The following is a 19,587-nucleotide window of genomic DNA, read 5'->3' as shown; positions in this document are numbered from 1 at the left end:
ATCAGTTTTAGAAATAGCTAGAAAACTAAGATTTTTTTTTCTTTTGGCATGGAGGGAAAACATGGATGAGGGGCATAATTTAATTGAACGCAGGTATTCGAAGAGCTGCCGTGTTGAATAAGAGACAGACGTTGTGTGACTAGAGGACAGACAGTACTCGGAAGGAGGAGATGCTTGTTAAATTCTGCCATTAGTAGTAGAATTAAGTTTAGTTTGTCAGAAGCGGATTGGATTTCATTAAAAGGAGGAGGTATCCAAGAGTTCAACTTCGTAAGTTATGAATCGTACATGATTTATAAAGAGCCCTGGCACAGTGCCTGGCATGTAGTAGGCACTCCGTAAAACAGTCTAATTGTTTTGGTAAGTTAGTGGCAGAGTTGGGACTAGAGACCTCTTCTGACTCTGGTCAGTGTTGTTTCCGTGACACCATGGGGCATTGCTTCCAAAGTTTAACGTGTGTGACTTTCCTGGGCATCTTGTTAAAATGAGGATTCCAGTTCTGTGAGCCCGGCGTGGGGCCCCAGAGTCTGCATTTCTCGGAAGCTTCTGTTGCTCCGAAGAGCGCCCTTGGAGCAGCGAGACCAGAGGTAATGCTGAACACCTCTTGGTCTCAGCTCTCACTTTGAAAGGCTCTTTATTCGTTCCTTTGGTCTTTCAGCACTGTTTCATTGCACACCAGGTGTTGCTGGCCCTTTAGAACTGCCCCATCCAGTATGGAACGCAGAGCAGCAGAGGGGCAGTTTCCACTGAGAGAGAGAGAGAGAGAGAGTGTGTGTGTGTGTGTGTGTGTGTGTGTGTTGGGGGATGGGGGCTGTGAAGGAAGAATGCGGAGTGCTAACATGTGGACAGGGGCCTGGCCTCTTCCTGGAGGAGGGGGGGCCGACAAAGCAGATCAAGGAAGAACAGCCCAGGAAGCCGGGGTAGAAGCAGGACAGTGCAGTTGTTAGGGAGCTATGTTTTCGGGGTGAGGGGGTGTCTGCGAGGGTCAAGGACTCTCAGAAGACAAGAAAAAACGGCTGAGAAGTTGCCAATGAGTCTTTCACGTATGGAGCCAGGGACATTTCTCTGTGTCCACAACATTTAATTTCTTGGCCATTGCTGGAAATTGAGTTTACTTTTCATTTTGACCAAGTCAGCAGAGGTAAAGAGAAACGAAAGTTAATCTTTATTTCACTGTGTTGGTGGTGATTCTGGAAACGAAGAATGACTTTTGATATTTCAACTTGGAATGGTGTGAGTGAACAATGTTTTGCTTAGTTTAACTTATGGGGGCCCTTCCTTTATCCACGGGCCTGGGGAGGAGCTTCTCTGTGCTTCTTCCCTAAGCCCATGTGTGTTCTGTCTCCTGTATTAGATGATCTTTGGAGGACTTTTCACGTGCAGTTTCTAGAGTGTTGGCAACAAAAGCCACGTTGCAGGAGGTGGGGGTAGACAATTGTTTCAAGAAGCTTGGAGAGAGGCAGAGAAGGCTCAGTGACCAGATCTGTTGGAAATCAAAGAAGAACTGTCGTCGTTTTGTTTTTTGAAAGATGGGAGAGACCAGGGCGCCTGGGTGGCGCAGTCGTTAAGCGTCTGCCTTTGGCTCAGGGCGTGATCCCGGCGTTCTGGGATCGAGTCCCACATCAGGCTCCTCCGCTGAGAGCCTGCTTCTTCCTCTCCCACTCCCCCTGCCTGTGTTCCCTCTCTCACTGGCTGTCTCTATCTCTGTCAAATAAATAAATAAAATCTTAAAAAAAAAAAAAAAAAGATGGGAGAGACCTTCCCCCAGCATTTTATCCTGAGGAAATTTAAACACAGCAAAGTGAGAAGAAACTGACGATGAACACGCATATACTCACCAGCTAGATTCTCCTGTTAACATGTCCCACTTACCCATCGTCATTCCATCTTATCTTTTTGATAAATTCTAATGTACATTACAGATACCGGTACACTTCCTTCCTCTGAAATACTTCAACACATATATCTTAACTTCAGTGTATGTTTGTGGTTATTTTTCTTTTAAGGTTAAGTTTACATACATTGAAATCTAGAAATCCTAAGTCTGTATCTGCTCAGTTTTACATGCATATGTTCCTTGTGACCCACACCTCCTCAAGACCCCTCACGTCCCTTCTCATCGATTCTCACTGCTACCCCCAGCCATTTTTCTTCTTTTGTCCCCCCATGTGTTAGTTTTGGACACTAGACTTTCACATAAGCGGAATCATCAAGTGGACTCTCGTGGAAAGATTCTTTCACCCGCCATACTGTTTTTTGAGATTCAGCCATGTCATGTGAACAGACTGCATGTTCCTTCTTTTTGCTCAGTAGTATTCCATGGTGTAAATATATTAAAACTTGTTTATTCATTCTGCTGTTGATGGACATTTGGATTGTTTCGGGTTTTGCATATTATGATAAAAGTTGATATGAACATTCATGTACAGATCTTTATGGGGATATCTGTTTTCATTTTTCTTGATGAGTACCTGGGAGTGGAATTCCTGGGTCGTAGGGTTATTCGTTGTAGAAGATACTGCCAGAACTTTTTCCACAGTAGTCTAACCTTTTGTATTCCCACCAAGTTTGATAGTCCTAGCTGGCCTTTATCCCTTGAGAATGTCTTAATGACGAGAGCAGACGCCGATGGAGGGAGAGAAGCCCCTCATCCGTATGTAGGAGCTTTGATGCCTTAGTGAGTGTGTCCACACGTGGCTCGCCTGTTTAATGCTTGTTAGTTTAGGAAGCTCTGATTTGTAAGGTCGTCAGTCCTGTTTGATCCCGCTGGCAGATTTAGATGTGGTTGGGTTGAATGTGTTCTGGTCCTGGAAAGTTTTCTATCGAATGACTTCATGAAGTCAGTTTGCTTTGTCTTGTTTGCTTTCTTCCAAAATAAGCGTTTCCTATAAGGGGAAGATCAGAAAAATGTAAGTTGGTCTGGGAAAAGTATGGACTAAATATAGGAATTCATAAATAAAACTGTAGAGAAGGAACCTCAGAAATCTCGTACGTACACTGTGCCCAGCCGGTGACTCAGCACGGTTTGTGGTCTTGACACTTCAGTGCAGAGCTTACAGTTTCATCGGTGAGGTGAGCTTTGGTATAATTTTTGAAACGGCTTTGACTGATGACCTCCCTGGGTGTGGCCACCTCTCCTCTCCTTTTTTATTTGGTTTAATCCAGGTGCCCCAGGACTAGAGTTTTCGCCCTTGCAGCGAGCTGAGATCTAGCCCCCTTGAGAACAGTGTGCTGTCCGTTCTGCAGAATGCAGAAGCTTTGGGATTTGCACTTCTTTAAAGCATTAGGGATTTATGCAGTCTTCATAGAAAACTGTTCTTCATTTCCAAAGCATAAAGTTATCGTCAGGCAAGCTCGATACTCATTAGTGATGAGGACTTTTTGTCAGCAAAATGACAGCATGGCTGGGACTGTCCATCTCAGATGTGTGACAGTCCAAAAAGAGGTTTATGCCCTGTGCTAAATAGGAGAAGTGATGCATAAATCGGACACAACATAAATTTCATTTACTGCCTTCTTGCTGTTTGATATTTTCAATTCCATCAATAGCTTTTTTCCAAAATCTTGTTACTTTTATATAATCTGAAAGTGAATTCAGCCACGGCAGGAATGGCAGTCGCACAACAGACAGCATATTCAATTTACAGCAGCTCAGGGAAGGCCCTGCGAGGGCAGGGGGAAATGGCTTTTGTTGTTTCTTCGGAATTTGTCCTTCAATGATGTCCAATCCTGGGCAGCTGTGTGTGATTTGCTAGAACTAGCGTCTCTAACTTCGGTTAATTTTTATTTCATTGGCTTTGGCATTCGTTTCTGCCTCCTTTTTGGTTTGTTTTTTGTTTTGCATTAAAAAAAGACATCAGTGACTTATTCATACATATTCATGCTGCGCTCTTTTTTGGGTTGCATTTTCACACCATTCCATGCTCCGTGTAGCTTCTGGCTAGCAAGGAGGACGAGGACACGACCAGAACGGAAGAGGAGGACGAGAATAATTTCCTGAGTGACCAGCATTTGGAGCAGAGTGACAAGGTAGGGACGCGGCAGTCAACTCCAATTCCATCCTCCCCTCTCTGTGCCCAAGCCAGTCTTCCAGCTTGGAATGAATCCGTTGACTCTTCTATTCATTCTGCTTGTCTCGAGTGCCTCCTGTGTGCCAGTGGAGAGCAGAGACACTAGGTCTCTTCCTTCTCAGGAGTTACAAACGGGGTGGTAGAGCCAGTCGAGAAACAGCGAGACATGGAGTTGCCAATGAAAACAGGGTTGTCCTAAGAGAGTAGCAGGCATTGGATGTTGGACTTGGTCAGATCTTTAGAGATCTATCCCCACCCATTCGTTTTATGCATTGGAAACTGAGACCTCTGAGGGGAGGGGATTTCTCCAGGGCGTAGGGTAAGTCAGTGACTGAGTTGGAGCAAGAGCCCCTGTCTTTGGACTGTTGTGGAGTCCCAGATCATTTGATTGCAGTGTAAGGACTCACTTCTCAGGGGCTCTCTCCAGTCTCCTGACCTGGAACCCAGTTTAGTGTCATGTGGGCATTGTTGAGAATTTGACTCCTTCAGAGAACGTTCCTCCAGTCACATGGATAACCGGGCATTTGGGAGAAACATTCTCTGAGGTTGAAAGAACCCAAAAGACCGGGATGCGGTGGGACAGAGGAGGCTACAGATTTGGCATTCGTAAGCTTCAAGGTGTTCAAGTTCTTGAGGTCATGAATGCAAGGTCATTAAAATGTAGGTGGTTTCGGAAAGCAAAGCAATTCAAAGATCTGATTTTGAGTCTTGGTCTTTATCTTTGTGACCTCAGTTAACCCTTGCTTAACCCCTCAGCCTGAGTTTTTCCCATCAGTGAAGATAATCCATCCTTGCTGGAGTTTTTGTGATATTTAAATAGAAAGGTATGTACTAAGTGCTCAGTAAATGCTCCTCTGTGTCTTGTGATAGTCCAGACTTTTCCTTTTTTTGGAGGTTACTTATTTAGATGGATTTAATAACCAGATTGGTGGCAAACAAGACCCTATAAATAACAGCTCATTTGTGTGGGTCTTGTCTTCCATTTAAATATCTTAATCATTTTACAAGTGTGAGAGAGGGGTGTGATGGCCAGTGTGTATATCACCAGCAGTAATGCAGTCAAGGGGAGTTATTTATAGACTGGTAGAAGAAATTTACAGCTTTGGAAAGGGGGGGAAAGAATGCTAATTGCAGCACCTCAAGACATGCCCAGTACAAGCTTTAACTAGATGCTTCCTTGGTCCCACTCCTCTGGGACCCTCAGTGACCCCAGAAGGTGGATCCATAAATAACATCTCCCTGGGAATTAGGAACTCTCTGCTTTCCTAATGAGACAAATCAAAGTCATGTTAATTAGGATGTCTCTGTAAAGAGTAAGGCGCCTTTCTGATATCTAACGAGGAGGATACATCGCAAGAGGTAGATAATAGACGTCTGAAGCATCATTCATGGTGTGGGCTCCATACCTTCTTAACTCAACAAGTAGTGGGCCGTGGGGTGGGGGGGACGTGCCCATGGTGGGCGGGACACTGTGCCAGGACCTTAGGTGAGCAGTCATCTCATTTGATTCTCATGGTCCCCTTGGGAGATGGCGTTACTCTCCCCATTTTGTGGATGAGGAAAGTGAGGGTGAGGAGAAGTGGTGTGAACCTCTCCATGGTCTTGCGGGAGCATCTGCCCGCCTGGCCACAAGGCACGTGTGTGGACCTGCGAGCCAGAGCTCTCTGCCCTGTCCCGCTTGCCTTTTCCGTCCAGCTTGCTTGCACTGCTCATTTACTCTCAGTTTCTGTCCTTTTTCTCTCCGCCACGTATGCCCTGTCTCTCTTCCAAGGTCCATATTTTGACCAGATACTCTGATTTGCAGATCATGGAGGATTATTCCAAAGGGGGCTGCAAAAACGGATACTTGAGGCACACAGATTCCAGTATTCTAGACTACGATGGAACCCACAAACCTGGCTGCCCCGGAGACCAGAGTCCAGAAGAAGGCGAGCTCCTGACCCTGCTTGCCCCTTTTTTCAACGAGAAGGCCACATTGTTACTGGAATCCAGGTAGACGTGGGGCCCTGGCGTTGCTTTTTCTCTCTAGTTTGAGGGGAGAACAAACTCATTTTGCTAAATGGATTTAGATGGCAGTGCTGTGTAATTTAGCTGAGCGAGCCCCTGAAATGTCTTGGAAGGAATCTTGCCAGTCATGCAATTAAGTAATTAGGCTGCGTGCTAGTGGCTGGGAGGGGACTTCAGCAGAGCCTCATGCAAACCCATTACAAAGAGAGAAAGAAAGCTTGCCTCTGGAATTGGTCCTGGGAGCCCTGGGAAGGGCTGTCTGCCTGTCAGCGAGAGAATCAGCCCTACTGGAGTCTCTTCCAGTTTCTGCAACGGCTTACAAACTGCCATTGTAGTCGTGACTCGCTGTTTTATGTTGAGCTTGAACTTCAGTTCTCTTCTCATTATATCTGCTGGGAGTCATCCTATGTGAGGAAATACTTCAGGGTGTTTGCCTTAAAACAAAAAAGGAGAAACATTCAGTAATTTGTATTTTTCACATTAACCCTTCGGGAGGAGATTGTCCCCGTTGCACATTCTTTCAAGACCATGGTACCAGCTGCTTGGGCTTTGGAGCCAGAAGGAGCCGTGCCTTCCTCTCTCAGAGCCCCAGTTTCTCCGACCACTTCCTCGGGTGCCGTGAGGAGTAAGAAAGCGCACCGTTTAAGGAAAATGGCAGGCGGGTGGTGTGTATTCAATAAAACTGTCCCGTCCTCCTCCAGTGTAGGTAGAGAAATGGAGCCGCTAACTCGTGCCCGTGACTCTTGGCAGGAGCTAGGAACCCTACTATTTCTTACATCGTTGGTGGACTAAGCCTCATAGACATTCTTTAGCTAAAAAAAGGACTGGAGTGTTCTGTGTTTGTGAGCTCAGGCAGGCTGACCCTTCCCCCATCCCTGGCATCTGTCCAGCATTTTTCTAGCATGTGTCCTCTTGGGGCACCTGTCTAGTGGCCGTTCTGGTTAATTGTCACAGGGAATTAGGTGACCATAGTCAGCGCTTGAGAGAGGGAAGGTTTTCTCAATGTCAGGGTCCCAAACGTTCCATCAGAGTTCGAAGATGCAGCTCTCTGTCTGAGGACTGCCTCGGACTGCGCCTGGGTGACGTGAGCCGGGGAAGGTCCAGTGGGCATGGGGCCAGCCCGGGCACGTGTGCTCCCTGCCCGTGGGCAGGAGCTTCTCAACCCCAGCTGACCCTTGTGGCTCCCAGCCTTCCAGTCTTTCAGTGGAAGTCCCCAAACTGTATTCTAAATCTCTTGATTTTTAAAAACGAAGACCTAGTTACATTTTTTAAGAAAGCATTTTCTGCCTGCCAGGCAAGCTCATGACATCTCTGGTTCAGTTCCCAGTGCCCTGTAGGTATCTGTTCCATAGGCTTCCAGACCAGGTTGGCCAGTTGTAATGTCAGAAAAGGTTTTCTTACACCAGCCTAAACCTGCAGCCCTGATATTGTTCTCTGTACAGCTGTTGTTCACGGTGTACCGCCGAAGCCCGTGACAGGGGAGTCGTGGTTCTGCAGGCCCTCCCGAAGGCCTGGCCGTGGTCTGCACCCCCTTCTGGCGCACACACTGGGCATCGCGTGCCCAGGCTCATCTTACCCTCACACCAGCTTTCTGGACGCTGCTCATGGTGATCTCCGTTTTATAAATGTGGGAGCTGACATTTGGGGGCTTGACATTCCCTTAGCTAGTAAATGCTAGAGCCATTGGAGAGCTTTCTGGAGGAGTCTTTTACAAAGACTCCTTGGGTAACCAGCATTTTGATTGGTCAGAGAAACACTAGTCTTCTGCTTAGGAATTCCCTCCTGGTCCCAGCCACCACCGTCTCTTGCCTGGATGCCAGCAGCGCACCCTCCTCTGCTGTCCATTCTCCACAGAGCAGCCACAGTGATCTTTTTAATAAAACTTAGATCAGATCCGTTCCATGCTTAAAACCTTCCAGCGGATTTCCGTTGCTCTTAGAGTAAGATCAGAGCTTCTCGATCTGGTGCCCGCCTCTTTCTCTGTTCACCGAGCTCCTCAGACATCCAGGCTGGTTCTCACCTCAAGGCTTGCGCTAGCCGTTCGCTCTATCTGGAATGCTCTTTTCCTGGGTGTATATGTGAGTGGTGGTGTCTCAGCTAGATATCAGCTCTGGAGAGAGGCCTTTGCTGACCAGTCACAGGAAATCCTGCTTCTACATGTGGTCTCAGGACTTCCTCCCTCCCTCCCTTAATTCATAGTACTCATCATTGCTGTACGTTGTCTTACTGTGTTATCAATGTATGCACGAACGTCTGTCTTCTCAGTGAGGTGTGAGCCTCGTGATTCCTTTTCACCATGCATGCCCACTACCTAATGTGGCAGATAGGAGATGCTCAGTAAATATTTAAGTGTCAGTGCGGACACTTAGAAGCCCAGCATCACAGCAGAAGGTGAGTGTGGACAATCGGAGAGAGTGTAGTGATCCTTCAGAGTCAGAAAGCTCTGGGTTCTGGTCTTTGCTCTGCCACTTTGCTAGGGGATCTTGACTCTTAAAGAGCCTGTTTCTTCAACTATAAAATGGGGTTAGCTTTGGCCCCCTCTCCTAGTTGTACAGTGAGGCCTGAATCTCGTTGCTGTATTTGAAGGATCTGACACACGGCAGGTGCTTCACAGATGTCAGTTCCTACCCCCTTCACCTCTCGCTTAGGCAAAGATCCTCTGGAAGGGTATATAAACTATCTTTGGGCCCCTGACAAGACCCTCGACTGAACTATTAAAAAGGTCCCGATCACGGCGACGGCTTAATGAATCTGCTGTTCAGATTTCTGGCAAAGTAACACTTGAAATGTTTTATTTCACAGCACCCCCCACTTTAGTATAGTCTAATGGCCTCTTTCACCACCTTTTACTACCCATTTGTAAAGTCTCTTTTCTGGGTTTTATTGTGTGTTGTTTGGTGGTGAGTGATGGTCCTCCTTTGGCTAGCCGAGTAGCAATTGTCATTATTTTTAATCTATATTAAGGGAAGGAAAGGAAAGGAAAATTTAGTTTAACATGCTTAAAGGGCCAGAAATATTTTTAAAGTCTGGGTTTACTAAATTTTAAGATGGTATGTGTAGACTAGATGATTCCACATTAGGAGTGAAAAATGTACCATACATTTTAATTTTGTTTTTTAAACTTTTATTTTTTACCCTGCTTCAGTGTGCTGTCGCTGTGTGATCTGAATGGAGTTGCCTCTGTCCCAGAGCTCGGTGATCAGAACCCAGAGGGGAGTAGGGCCTTCCCTTTGCTCTCAGAGAGCTCCATGGGGAAGGTGAAACCAGGCCTCACATCACTTGTCCCTTGTAGCGGTAGCTGAGATACGAGGCAGGGACTGTCAGGGTGCACGCAGGGAGTCGGTCTGTAGAGGCTGGCCCCGGCCGAAGGCCGGTGGGAGGAATGGCAGAGAGAAGAGGAAGTGTGCAGCACGGAGGTGGGCCTCTTCTGTCCCCTGTCACCGCTGACCGCCACGACCTCCGCCTGGCCTGGCTGTCAGCAGCAGCTCTTCTGCCAGCCTCTCCCTCTGTCCTTGCCCACTCCGGTCCCTTTTTCCATAATTTCCTGTCCCAGTTTCCTAGTTTCTCTCTTCTTTCTTAAATGAGCCACTCTCCTTTATTTTTTAGACGATTTATACATACTTATGTTAAAATCTCCAGGTTGCCTTATTAATTTTATTTTCTTGAGTGTGAACTCTTATTCGTTGGGTTGTGGCCTGTCTGTTGTACTAGTGGATCGTGTGTGCAGGTTTGGTTTGCCGGTGTGGACAGCCCTGCTCTGTCCCCGCATTCCCTCCTCTTCCTGTGGGGGTGCCACAGTTGCCTCTGGCTTGTGAGACTTCCCTGTTTTTCTCCACCGTGGGAGTTAAATTTCTGCCCCCAGTGCTTTCTGTAAATGCCCCCTTTCTCCTGACTGTGGGTCTCCTCTGTTTCCGACCTTTGGATAAATTTTACCCTGATTTCAAGGTAACCTTATGGTATTTGTTATGTATCTTTTGCCGTCACTTACATGTGTTTAGAGCGGAGTGGGAGGGGCTTCTGTGTGCGCTCACACCGAGTGTAAAGTCGTCCCCACTTCCCACTGCCCTACTGGGGGCCTCAGGGAGCTCTGGGAAGCCAAGGCAGCAGCGAGAGGCAGGGAGTACTGTAGGTGGGACTGTCTTATGTCTCCGGGCGCCATCTACACAGTGCGCACACAGCCGTAGCTGGGGTCTGCGGGAGCCTCGGGTGCATGGCGAGGGCCCGAAAGTATTTGCTACCTGTACGGTCTCCTGTTTCATCCTCATTGCTGTCCTGTGGAGGGAGACTTACCTTACTTCCCGAGCATCTCTGAGTTAGAATTTGAAGCCATTTTTGTGTGATTTCAAAGTCACCACTATTTCTATTCTGAGTAGTTCGCAGTATCCCTTCATGCAGTATCTATATACTGAGCACTGACTGTGCACAGTGATGGGCTCGTCACTCATGAGTCCACCAGGCTGACCAGATCCACCCAAGCCGTTCTCACCTCTGGATGTAGGAATGGGGCCGGGGGCGGGTGGACCTTGCAATTGTCAAGAATACTTGGTGACCCACTTTGCTCCTTTCTAGGCCAGCCTGCATCCTTACAGCCATGTGGCCCCCTCACTTGCTGTGTACTTATGTCAAATTGCTTCTCCTCTTCTTATGCAGGAGTTAGACATGGCAATACCCACCATGTGTGGCTGTCATGAGTTGACATGGGATAAAATCCTTGGTGGTGGGTCCTGGCACACGGCAGGCAATCCGTGTGCTTAGTTTAAACAGACTTTGGGCCAATCAGTGGAGAAAACATGGGAAACCGGGTAGGGCATGGGGCTATAGCAGAAAACCTAGTTCTTCCACTTCCTTCCCTTTTGGAAAAACAGGCCAGACCTTCTGAAAGTGCTGCGTGAACTACTTCTGGAACGAATGTGCTTGACGGAGCAGGGAGTGTCTGCAGAACACCTTGATGGTGAAACTGAGAAGTCCCTTAAGCAAATGGCTGTTCAGCTAGGAGGTGAACTCAGACATTTCACCCAAGTCAACTCATTGTCCAAGTCCCATGATGAGCGGCAGTCGCCTCAGACAGCCCAGCTAGGAAGGATGGGTCAGGTGTCCAAGCTGGAGCTGAAGGATGCCTCCGTGCAGACTGTGGCCGCCGAGGGTGACACGCTCAGGTTCCAAAATGAGGGCAAGAGAGAGGCTTGGGAAGAGAAGCCACCAGATGCTGTGTTTCACACTGAGGGTCTGCCGGACAACGTGTGCACGGCCCCAAGGAGCCAGGCCACTGCCCTTTCCTTCCCCAACGGGACTGACAAGGTAAGCTTTCCTATTTATTATTTATTTGTTTTCTTATTTTATACAAATGAAAGGCTTAAAAACTCAACTCTGATCTCACTGCTTTTTCGTGATGTGTGTAAAATCTGGTGTCTCCCCTGACCTGCGCTTCGTCTGGCCTCTACCTAGAGGTGTGTGTTCGTCTTAACCTTCCCCCCCGCCCAGTCTTATTTGTCTCTACATCATGATGTTTATGCAGTTTCCTTATAGAGTCGTATTTCCTCATGTGTGTGTAGCTTTTCTTTCATGGTATCAGCAACATCTTGCCTTGTAATGGCCTTGTAAGATTCCACTGTGGGAAATGTGCCCAGATTTGCATGAGTTTCACCTGCTGGTGGCTATTTACAGTTGCAGATTGGAGTGAAATTGTGATAACCGGACTTTAGGAGGAGGGCCAAGAGCCTAGGTTTTATCTTGTGCAGACTTTGTGGTGGACAAGTTCTGTTCTGTGGGCTTCGTCTACATTCTCTTAGCCTCGCAACACTCGTCAGGTGAGGAAGCCCGAGTTTGAATGCCCACAGTTAGCCAGCAGTTACAGGGCTGCGCTGGGACCCCACTGTGCCTGATGGTGCACCATACCTGTTCCCAGGCTAGCCCCCAGCTCCTGCTGGCCCAGAGTGGTAGGGTCCGGTTGTGGTGGGGGAATGCATTTTGCTTCAATCAAGATGCTGTCTCTATGCTTCTCCTCAAATACCATTGAATATGGCACATTATTAAAAGCCAGACTCTCTTGGCAGTATTTGATTGGACCTTTTACTAAAATCCTCGTGGGCAGAGGGGTTGGGCTTGATGATCCCCGAAGCAGGGAGATGTCAGTGTTCTGGTGGAGAAGTAGGTTATGTTTCTAATAGAGCTCCAGTGACGGCTGTTGGTGTTCCTGTTTCTGATGGGTGTTTTGTATCTGAGAAATCAGCTGTACACACTGCTTCATAGCATCAGAATGGAGAATTAAGTTTATTTTCTGACCACTAAATTACTGCTTTTGTGCATACCAAAGGGAGTTAGATATATCATTAGCAAAATTGCTTTTGATTGTTTTAAATTATGCACCAAAACTGTAATTTCTAGAAAAGGGTTTTCTAAAGATATCAGTAAAGACAAAAAAAAAAAAAAAAAAAAAAAAAAAAACTGCCATTATATTAACGGTACTCCAGATGCAAATTTGTGCAGTTTGGCTGGAATAGAAATGGTCTCATCTGCCCCAGCTCCGTCAGTTTGTACCTGTGTATTAGGAAAACTCGATGTCTTTTCCCCCAATTTGTGTGGGAGATAGCCTCCTTTGTGCAGAAAAATTGCATAATCGAATGAACTCATTAATTTCCCCAAATATATTAAAAAAAAATTTTTTTTTAGTTTGGAATTATCCTTCTTCCTTGTGTCTTCAAAAGGAAGGCCCCTGTGTTTATTTTTTAGCATCTGCTGTTGGTGCTAGGATTGTGCTAGATATTCCGTATCTGTATCATCACATTTAGTCTTCTCAGGAAGCATGTAAGTTAGGTGGGCATTCCTACATTTTACATATGAAGAAAGAGAGCCTCTGAAAGGCTCAGAAAATGGTCCAGAGTGAGGCAGCTGTTAAGAGAAGTAGTAGGAATATAGACCAAAGCCCAGTTTTAGAGGCAAACAGGAATATACTTTTTTTTTTTTTTTTTAAATAAGCTCCACATCCAATGTGGGGCTTGAACCCATGACCCTGAGATCAAGATCTGAGCTGAGATCAAGAGTCAGATACTTAACTGACTGCACCACCCAGGTGCCCAAGACAGGGATATTCTATACCTAACCTTCTCAGGAAGGGAAGAGCCCTTGGTGTGAGAGACCGTCACAGAGGTCCCTGTGATTGCTTCAGGCCTGGCCGCCTACCTTTCTCAGTGGCTTGAGTGGGATCAGTGTGACCGGGACCCGGAGGCTGGCGCAGTGGTGACATGAGGAAGCGTGTGGCAGGTGCCTGCTGGTGCCTTGTACATTGTTGTGTAGGTGCGTGTCAGGCCCGGTGTGTGTGCCTTCCTGTCCCCCTTCCAGTCCCAAGTGAGGAGTTCCTTTATGACATCTTTAATAAGGTGGTAGGTGGGGCTGTGTGCAGTGTCCATAAGGTGGCATTTTGTGCAGTGTTATTTTAGAACGCGCATTAGGTTGACTGACGGCAGTCTTCCAGCCTGAAATTGGCTTTGGCATTTGTACACTTGCAGATATCTTTTCTCCTGCCATATGACACACAGATTTGGATCCAAGAATAAAGATTGGTGGAGACCGAGGACCAAGCAAATGATGTTATTTTGCAGTCCTCTTTGATGAGGCATCACCCCCCCCACACACACACTAACTGCCACTGGTCCCCTTCACCACCTTAGACTGTCCTTGGCCTTGAACCTGCTCTCTGCTCTTGAATTTCAGGGCAGAGAGTGTCTCACTTTCCTTAACTGAGCAATAGAGGCTGGAGAGCCGTTATGAGGTTCGGCTCTCTAACCTTCTTGTTGTATGACATTGGACCGGTTGTTGGATGTCTCACTTCTTTGTCTGAAAAATAGGCCCGGTAACTTCCATTATCCTGTGTGCTCTGGAAATGCAGAGCTTACTGGAGGATTGTGGGACAATGTGCTTGAAAGCATCTTATATCCTTGAACATGCAAGCAGGGCTCCTTCCTCCCTTTTCATCCTTCAGAGACCTTGCTGATTTCATCATTCCCAGGGTCCCAAGTATCTCCTGTTTTCTTCTCAGGTTCCTTCTCCTCCACTTAAAAAACTAGAAAGAATAATAGCCTCATTGAGGTATAATCCACATATCATGCAATTTATCCGTTTGAAGTATATAGTGCGGTGGTTTTGTTTTGTTTTGGGTATATCCATAGAGTTGTAGAACCATTACCATAATCAATTTTAGAATGTGCTTAATTATCCAAAAAGAACCCCTGACCCATTGGCGGTGATTTCCCATTTCCCCCCATCTGTCCTAGCTGTAGGCAACCACAGATCTACTTTCTGTCTTTATATATTTGCCTGTTCCGGATGTTTCGTATAAATAGGATCATATAACACGTGATCTTTGGTGACCACGTCCACTTAGCGTAGTAGTGCTGTTGAGGTGCGTTCGTGCTCGGGTCTATAGCAGCAGTTCGTTTCTTTTTATTGCCAAACTGTAGTCCATTGCATGGACGTAGCACATTTTATTTATCTGTTCATCAGTTGTTGGACATTTGGACTATTTCTACTTTTTAGCTATTTTGAATAACGTTGCCATGAACATTCATGCACAAGTCTTTGTGCGGGTGTGTGTTCTCACGTCTCCTGGGTAAACACGGAGGAGTGGAATTGCAGGGTCATATGGGAACCCTGCGTTTAACCCTTTGAAGAACTGCTAGGCTGTTTTCTACATCGGCTGCCCCCAGTTTACCTTTTCACCAGAAGCACGAAGGTTCCAGTTTCTCCACAGCCTTGCCGACACTTGTTATTATTTTGATCATAAGCTGTCCTGGGACGAGTTGGGAGTGGCGATATTTCAGTGTGATTTGATTTGCATTTCCCTGATGACTAAGGACACTGAGCATCTTTTCATGTGTTTATTGGCCATATATAGGTCTCCTTTTGAGAAGTGTCTTTCAGACCCTTTGCCCATCTTTTAATTGAGTTATTTGTGGTTTTTTTATTATTGAATTGTAATAGTTCTTTATATATTCTAGATTTGGTGCCTCTCCCCAACTTTTGAATATATTAAAATTCTCCCCACATGAAAGGCACCCCCATTTGTCCTCTTTAAGTTATTGTTTGTATGTTCATGCCACAAGTAGTTATTGAGTATCTACTGTGTCCTTGTGCTGGAAGCTGTGGATAGAGTATGACCAAGAAATGCAGAGTTCCTGAACCCTGGAGCTTATAGGCCAGTGCAGAAGGTAGACAAAGAACAAGTAATTGCACAGGCATTTAATTATGATGGTACTAATGTTCTCCCTAGAGAATTGTAGGGGGCAGTGTGGGTCCTTAACAGGGAGACCTGACCTGGTCTTGGAAATCAAGGCCTGTTCTCCCAAGGAAGACACATACGAGTGGAGTCCTAATGAATGTACTGGGATTACAGGAGAGGTGGGGGTGGGCAAGAAAGCATGTTGTAGACGGAGGAGACAGTGTACGCCAAGGCCCTGGGGTGGAAGGAACACAGACATTTGCGGGACTGATAGAAGGTGAATGTGTGGAAAGGGGCAGTGACTCGGGCTGCGGGTCACGTACAGCATGGCGGCTGTGGTAGAGGTTTTGACCGTGGTCCTTAGAGACCGGGAAATGTTCCAGTAGTTGTAAGCAGAGGCGGGTAATGTTAGCTTTGCGTTTCCTGCCGCAGTATGGAGAGTGGACTAGAAAGGGCAGGAGGAGCCGGGGGAGGGCGCTCAGGAGGCAGCTGCCATGGCTAGGCAAGCGCCAGCAGCGTCTCGGGGTTAGATGGAGGCAGTGGGGGGTGAGGAGAGGCCCAAGACCTCAGCTGGAATTAATGGAGCTTGGCGAGTAGCGAGAGTGGGTGATGAGTGTAAAGAGCAGTTGGAGAGATTCGCAGGTTTGGGTTGCACAGTGAGGGGATGGTGGTGTGATTCACCAAGACAGAGGGTGTTGAAGCTTTGGGGTGGGGACTTGGGCGGTGGATGGAGGGAGCCGAGTGCTGGGCTGGCTTCAGAGTGCCTGGGAGCCAGTAGACACGAAGGCGTCAAGGGTAGGCAGGTTGGAGCTCCGAGCCTGGGAGATAGCCACCAGATTAGTGACTCGGTAGCCACGGAGAGCTTCAGTAGGGGTGGTTCTGGTGGACTAGCAGATTGGCTTAGACTGAGGAGCGGGCGGCTGGGGGGTGGGAACGAGGAAATAGATACGAGCAAGAAAATGTGATTTAGAAGAGTGTGTTGGAAGAAGGACTGCCATAGACGGGGCATTTGGATGTCCACAGAGACGGTGGGCCAGGGCTGAGAGGGTGTCGAGGAGGAAAAGCTTGGCACTTGCCCGTCAGAGGAGGGACCTGCCAAGACACAAATTTCGTAGACCGGGAGATACACATAGATGCCATTCTAGGAACCAGAAGTCTGGACAGCCGGTTTGCATCCTGTTTTACGAGGCTGGCGTGAGAATGTCGCCTGTGTGACCAGAGGAAGTGTATTCATTGTCCTGTGCGTGTGTCTCTTCAGGACGTGAAGAAGTCCCGCCTGCCCGTCCTGTTAAAACCGTCCCGGTCGTTAGGAAACGTGTATCGGCTCCCTGCCGGCCAGGAGGTGGTGGCCCAGCTGCAGGGCCAAATCTTGGAGCTGCAGGGGGAGCTGAAGGAGTTTAAAATCCGCAATAAGCAACTTCACCAAAAGTTAATTCTGGCTGAAGCAATGATGGAGGGGAGGCCAGCGGCAGACAAAACGCTACAGAAAGGTAAGCACCGAGGAAAATGTATTCTCCGTGAGCTAGATGAACGACCCGACGGAGCTGCTCGAAATGTCAGCCTTGTTGTTTAGAACTGCAGTAAGTTTGAGTATAAATTTTATGAATTACAGTGATTAATCTCGACTCTTGACAAATACACAATCAAAGGAACACAATAAGGAAAATGAATCTATTGTTTTCATTTTGTTCTGGAGTCTGGATAAAGGGAACTTGTAAGTGTTCGCAGGTCTTGTGAGGTCATCGCTCCCTTCACTTGGGTTGGTCTGGGGGTACCCCAGCTGTGGGATGACTTGAATCTGGGTGGGTAGTTTTGGCTTTATCTGTGGAAGCCTCAGGCATATGGCATCATGTATATATAAGTGAGAACCCTCTTGGTGGGGTTTTCTAGCATGTCTAGGCTACATTACTTTGGCTTCCTCAGGGCTGATTCCAAACCCTGTCTCAGAGCAGTGTAGCTGGGCACACAGGTAGTGTTGGACCTCGTTTTCAGAGCATGCATGAGTCCACAGAAGTACACATGTTGACTGCCGATTTTGCACTTCTGCTGTAAGCACAAGGCAGCAACACATAGTACTAAGAACAACAACAGCAATCTTTTATTTATTCATTCAGAAAGTATTGATGAAACCCTGCTGTGTGCCAGGCACTGTCATAGGCCCTGGGGACGTAGTGAATAAAACAGATGCTCTAAGTCTGTGTCTAGCTTCCATTCCCGTTGTGGGGAGAAAGACAGTCCTCTGATGAGCAGGTGTGGCGAACGAGAGATGGCAGGTGCTGGGGAGGAAGGGGAAGCAGGGCTGAGGGCATGGGCAATGTGGAGCGGGATAGAGTGTGCTACCGTATGTGGGATCCTAGAGCCTCCCCGAGGAGGTGACATCTGGACACAAGCGGGAGGAGGGAGCGGAATAGTCAGCTTGGAAAGGACGTTTTTGGCCGCAGGGACAAGGGCAAAGGCCCTGATGTTGTTTGAGCTTGGGAAGTTGGATGACTAGGAAGGAGGCCAGTTATGTGGCTGGAGTGGAGTGGGGAAGAGGAGATGGGAAGGAGGTTAGGGAGGTACCCATCGGGAGGGCCTGCTGAGGCCATTCTCGGGCTTTGCTTTCACGCAGATAAGACTGGAAATGGAGGGTTTCGAGAAGTGGGGTGACACGACCCGACCTCAGCTTTAAAGCAGGGATGGGCAAACTACGGCCTGTGGGCCAAGCTCACCGGCCATTTTTTAAGTTTTCTTGGAGCACCGTGACACTCCCTGATTTGCATGCTGCTTGGGACTGCTCGGGCACGGCGATTGCGGAGTTGAGTAGGTGTGAGAGAGGCCCTGTGGCCGGCAGAGCCAGAAGTAGTCTGTGTTTGGCTCTGGAAGAGATATAGGCCGACCTCTGCTTGAAAGGCTCACTGGTGACACGAACCATCGGAGTGATGGAGCTGTCCTGCCCTGAGGTGGGAGAGGCTGAGGCGGGCATCCGGTGTCTGGTTTGGGACTTCTTGAGATGCCCGTGGACCAGCCCCGTGGCGGTGCCAGGTCGGCAGCTGGAGATACAGGGCCGTAAATTTAGCAAATGTCCACATATCGCTGGTATTTGAAGCTCTGAGACTTGGAGACCCAGGGAGCAGATCCAGGCACCGAGACTGGGCCTCTCTAGTAAGCAGGGGTTGGACAGAGAAGGAGCAGCCAGGGAGGCAGGCACGGAGCCCAAGAGGATGACATCCAGAAGCTGAGTAAAGAGCCGGTTTGCTGTGTCGAATATTGTGAATCAGTAAGATGAGGCCTGAGGATTGGCCTTGGGATTTAGTAACAGGGAGCCATCACCGGTGACCTTGAGGGAGCTGTTGCCCTGGTGCGGCCAAGGCCTGCCTGGCACACGTTCCAGAGAGCCAGTGCAGGAGAGGAACCGAGAGGGCAAGGACAGACAGCTCCGAGGACTTTTACCGTAGAGTGGTGCTGAGACACGGGGCAGTTAGGAGCTACGCTGTCAGCGAGGCTTGAGGGACTCAGAATCGGGACCGCGGGCAACTGCAGCAGGTGGGTCGTCACTGGTGGTCTGGCAGCATGAGCTGCAGAGCTGGAGCTTTTAGGGAAGAGAGCATGACCTGGAGGTGTCTGTGGAGAGCGAAGGCACGTACGCTCTTCCAGGTCTGGGATCACAGGGGTTGTGGGAAAGATGGCCAGGGGATGGCCTCCACTCCGGGGGCGGCCACAGGCGAAGCAGTGTTGGGAGACAGCCCGGGCCCTTAGAGTGAGGGGGCAAGGTGCATGTGCAGGGAGGACACTGAGCTTATTTGGGATTTTGCCATCAAAGAGTTGGCATTCTGGGGTGGGGGACTGTATCTAACATGGAGATTTTCCAGGTGGCTCAGGGCTGGGAGTCTTGTACTTCCTGTGTCAGTGATAAGATGAGCACCTGTTATTTTTTCAGACTCACTGCCCACTTTAAGTACATGATGTAATGGAATCTTCTTACCAGTCCTTGAGGTAGGAATAGTAATCATCCCCGTTTTATCATGAGGCAGCACTTTCACAGATAAAGTGACTTGGCTACGGTCACACTGTCACTAACTTCCGGAGCTAGATTCAGACCAGCCTGCCTGACTTCCAGGCCCGTGCCCTTTACTGCCTTGTAAAGCCTAGCATCTCGACACCTTGCATATGGGTTTTCTGATGACCTATAGTCCATGGTATTTTCCATTGATCTTTAGGTTCATGGGCTCACTGTAGCGGAGGTTTCAAGATACGTGGGCCTTTGGCAGTATTGCTCTTCCCTCCCTCTTTCCTTTCCCACTTTCCCTCCTCCCT

General features: G+C 48.1%; 1 protein-coding gene across 5 annotated transcripts in view; it reads left to right on the top strand.

Annotated features, from left to right (window-relative positions):
• CDK5RAP2 (CDK5 regulatory subunit associated protein 2) overlaps positions 1-19,587 on the top strand; it is a 162,496-nt gene that overhangs the window by 92,802 nt on the left and 50,107 nt on the right. For all 5 annotated transcript variants that reach the window (XM_040631799.1, XM_040631798.1, XM_040631797.1 and 2 more), the window contains 4 exons: positions 3,934-4,029; positions 5,875-6,062; positions 10,943-11,375; positions 16,550-16,781. In XM_040631799.1, coding sequence (XP_040487733.1) covers positions 3,934-4,029; positions 5,875-6,062; positions 10,943-11,375; positions 16,550-16,781 — 949 coding nt within the window. The remainder of the gene's footprint in view (positions 1-3,933; positions 4,030-5,874; positions 6,063-10,942; positions 11,376-16,549; positions 16,782-19,587) is intronic.

The sequence above is a fragment of the Ursus maritimus genome, unplaced genomic scaffold (assembly GCF_017311325.1).
Source record: "Ursus maritimus isolate PB19 unplaced genomic scaffold, ASM1731132v1 scaffold_17, whole genome shotgun sequence".
Classification (NCBI taxonomy): Eukaryota; Metazoa; Chordata; class Mammalia; order Carnivora; family Ursidae; genus Ursus; species Ursus maritimus.
This window is presented reverse-complemented; position numbering and strand designations above follow the sequence as displayed.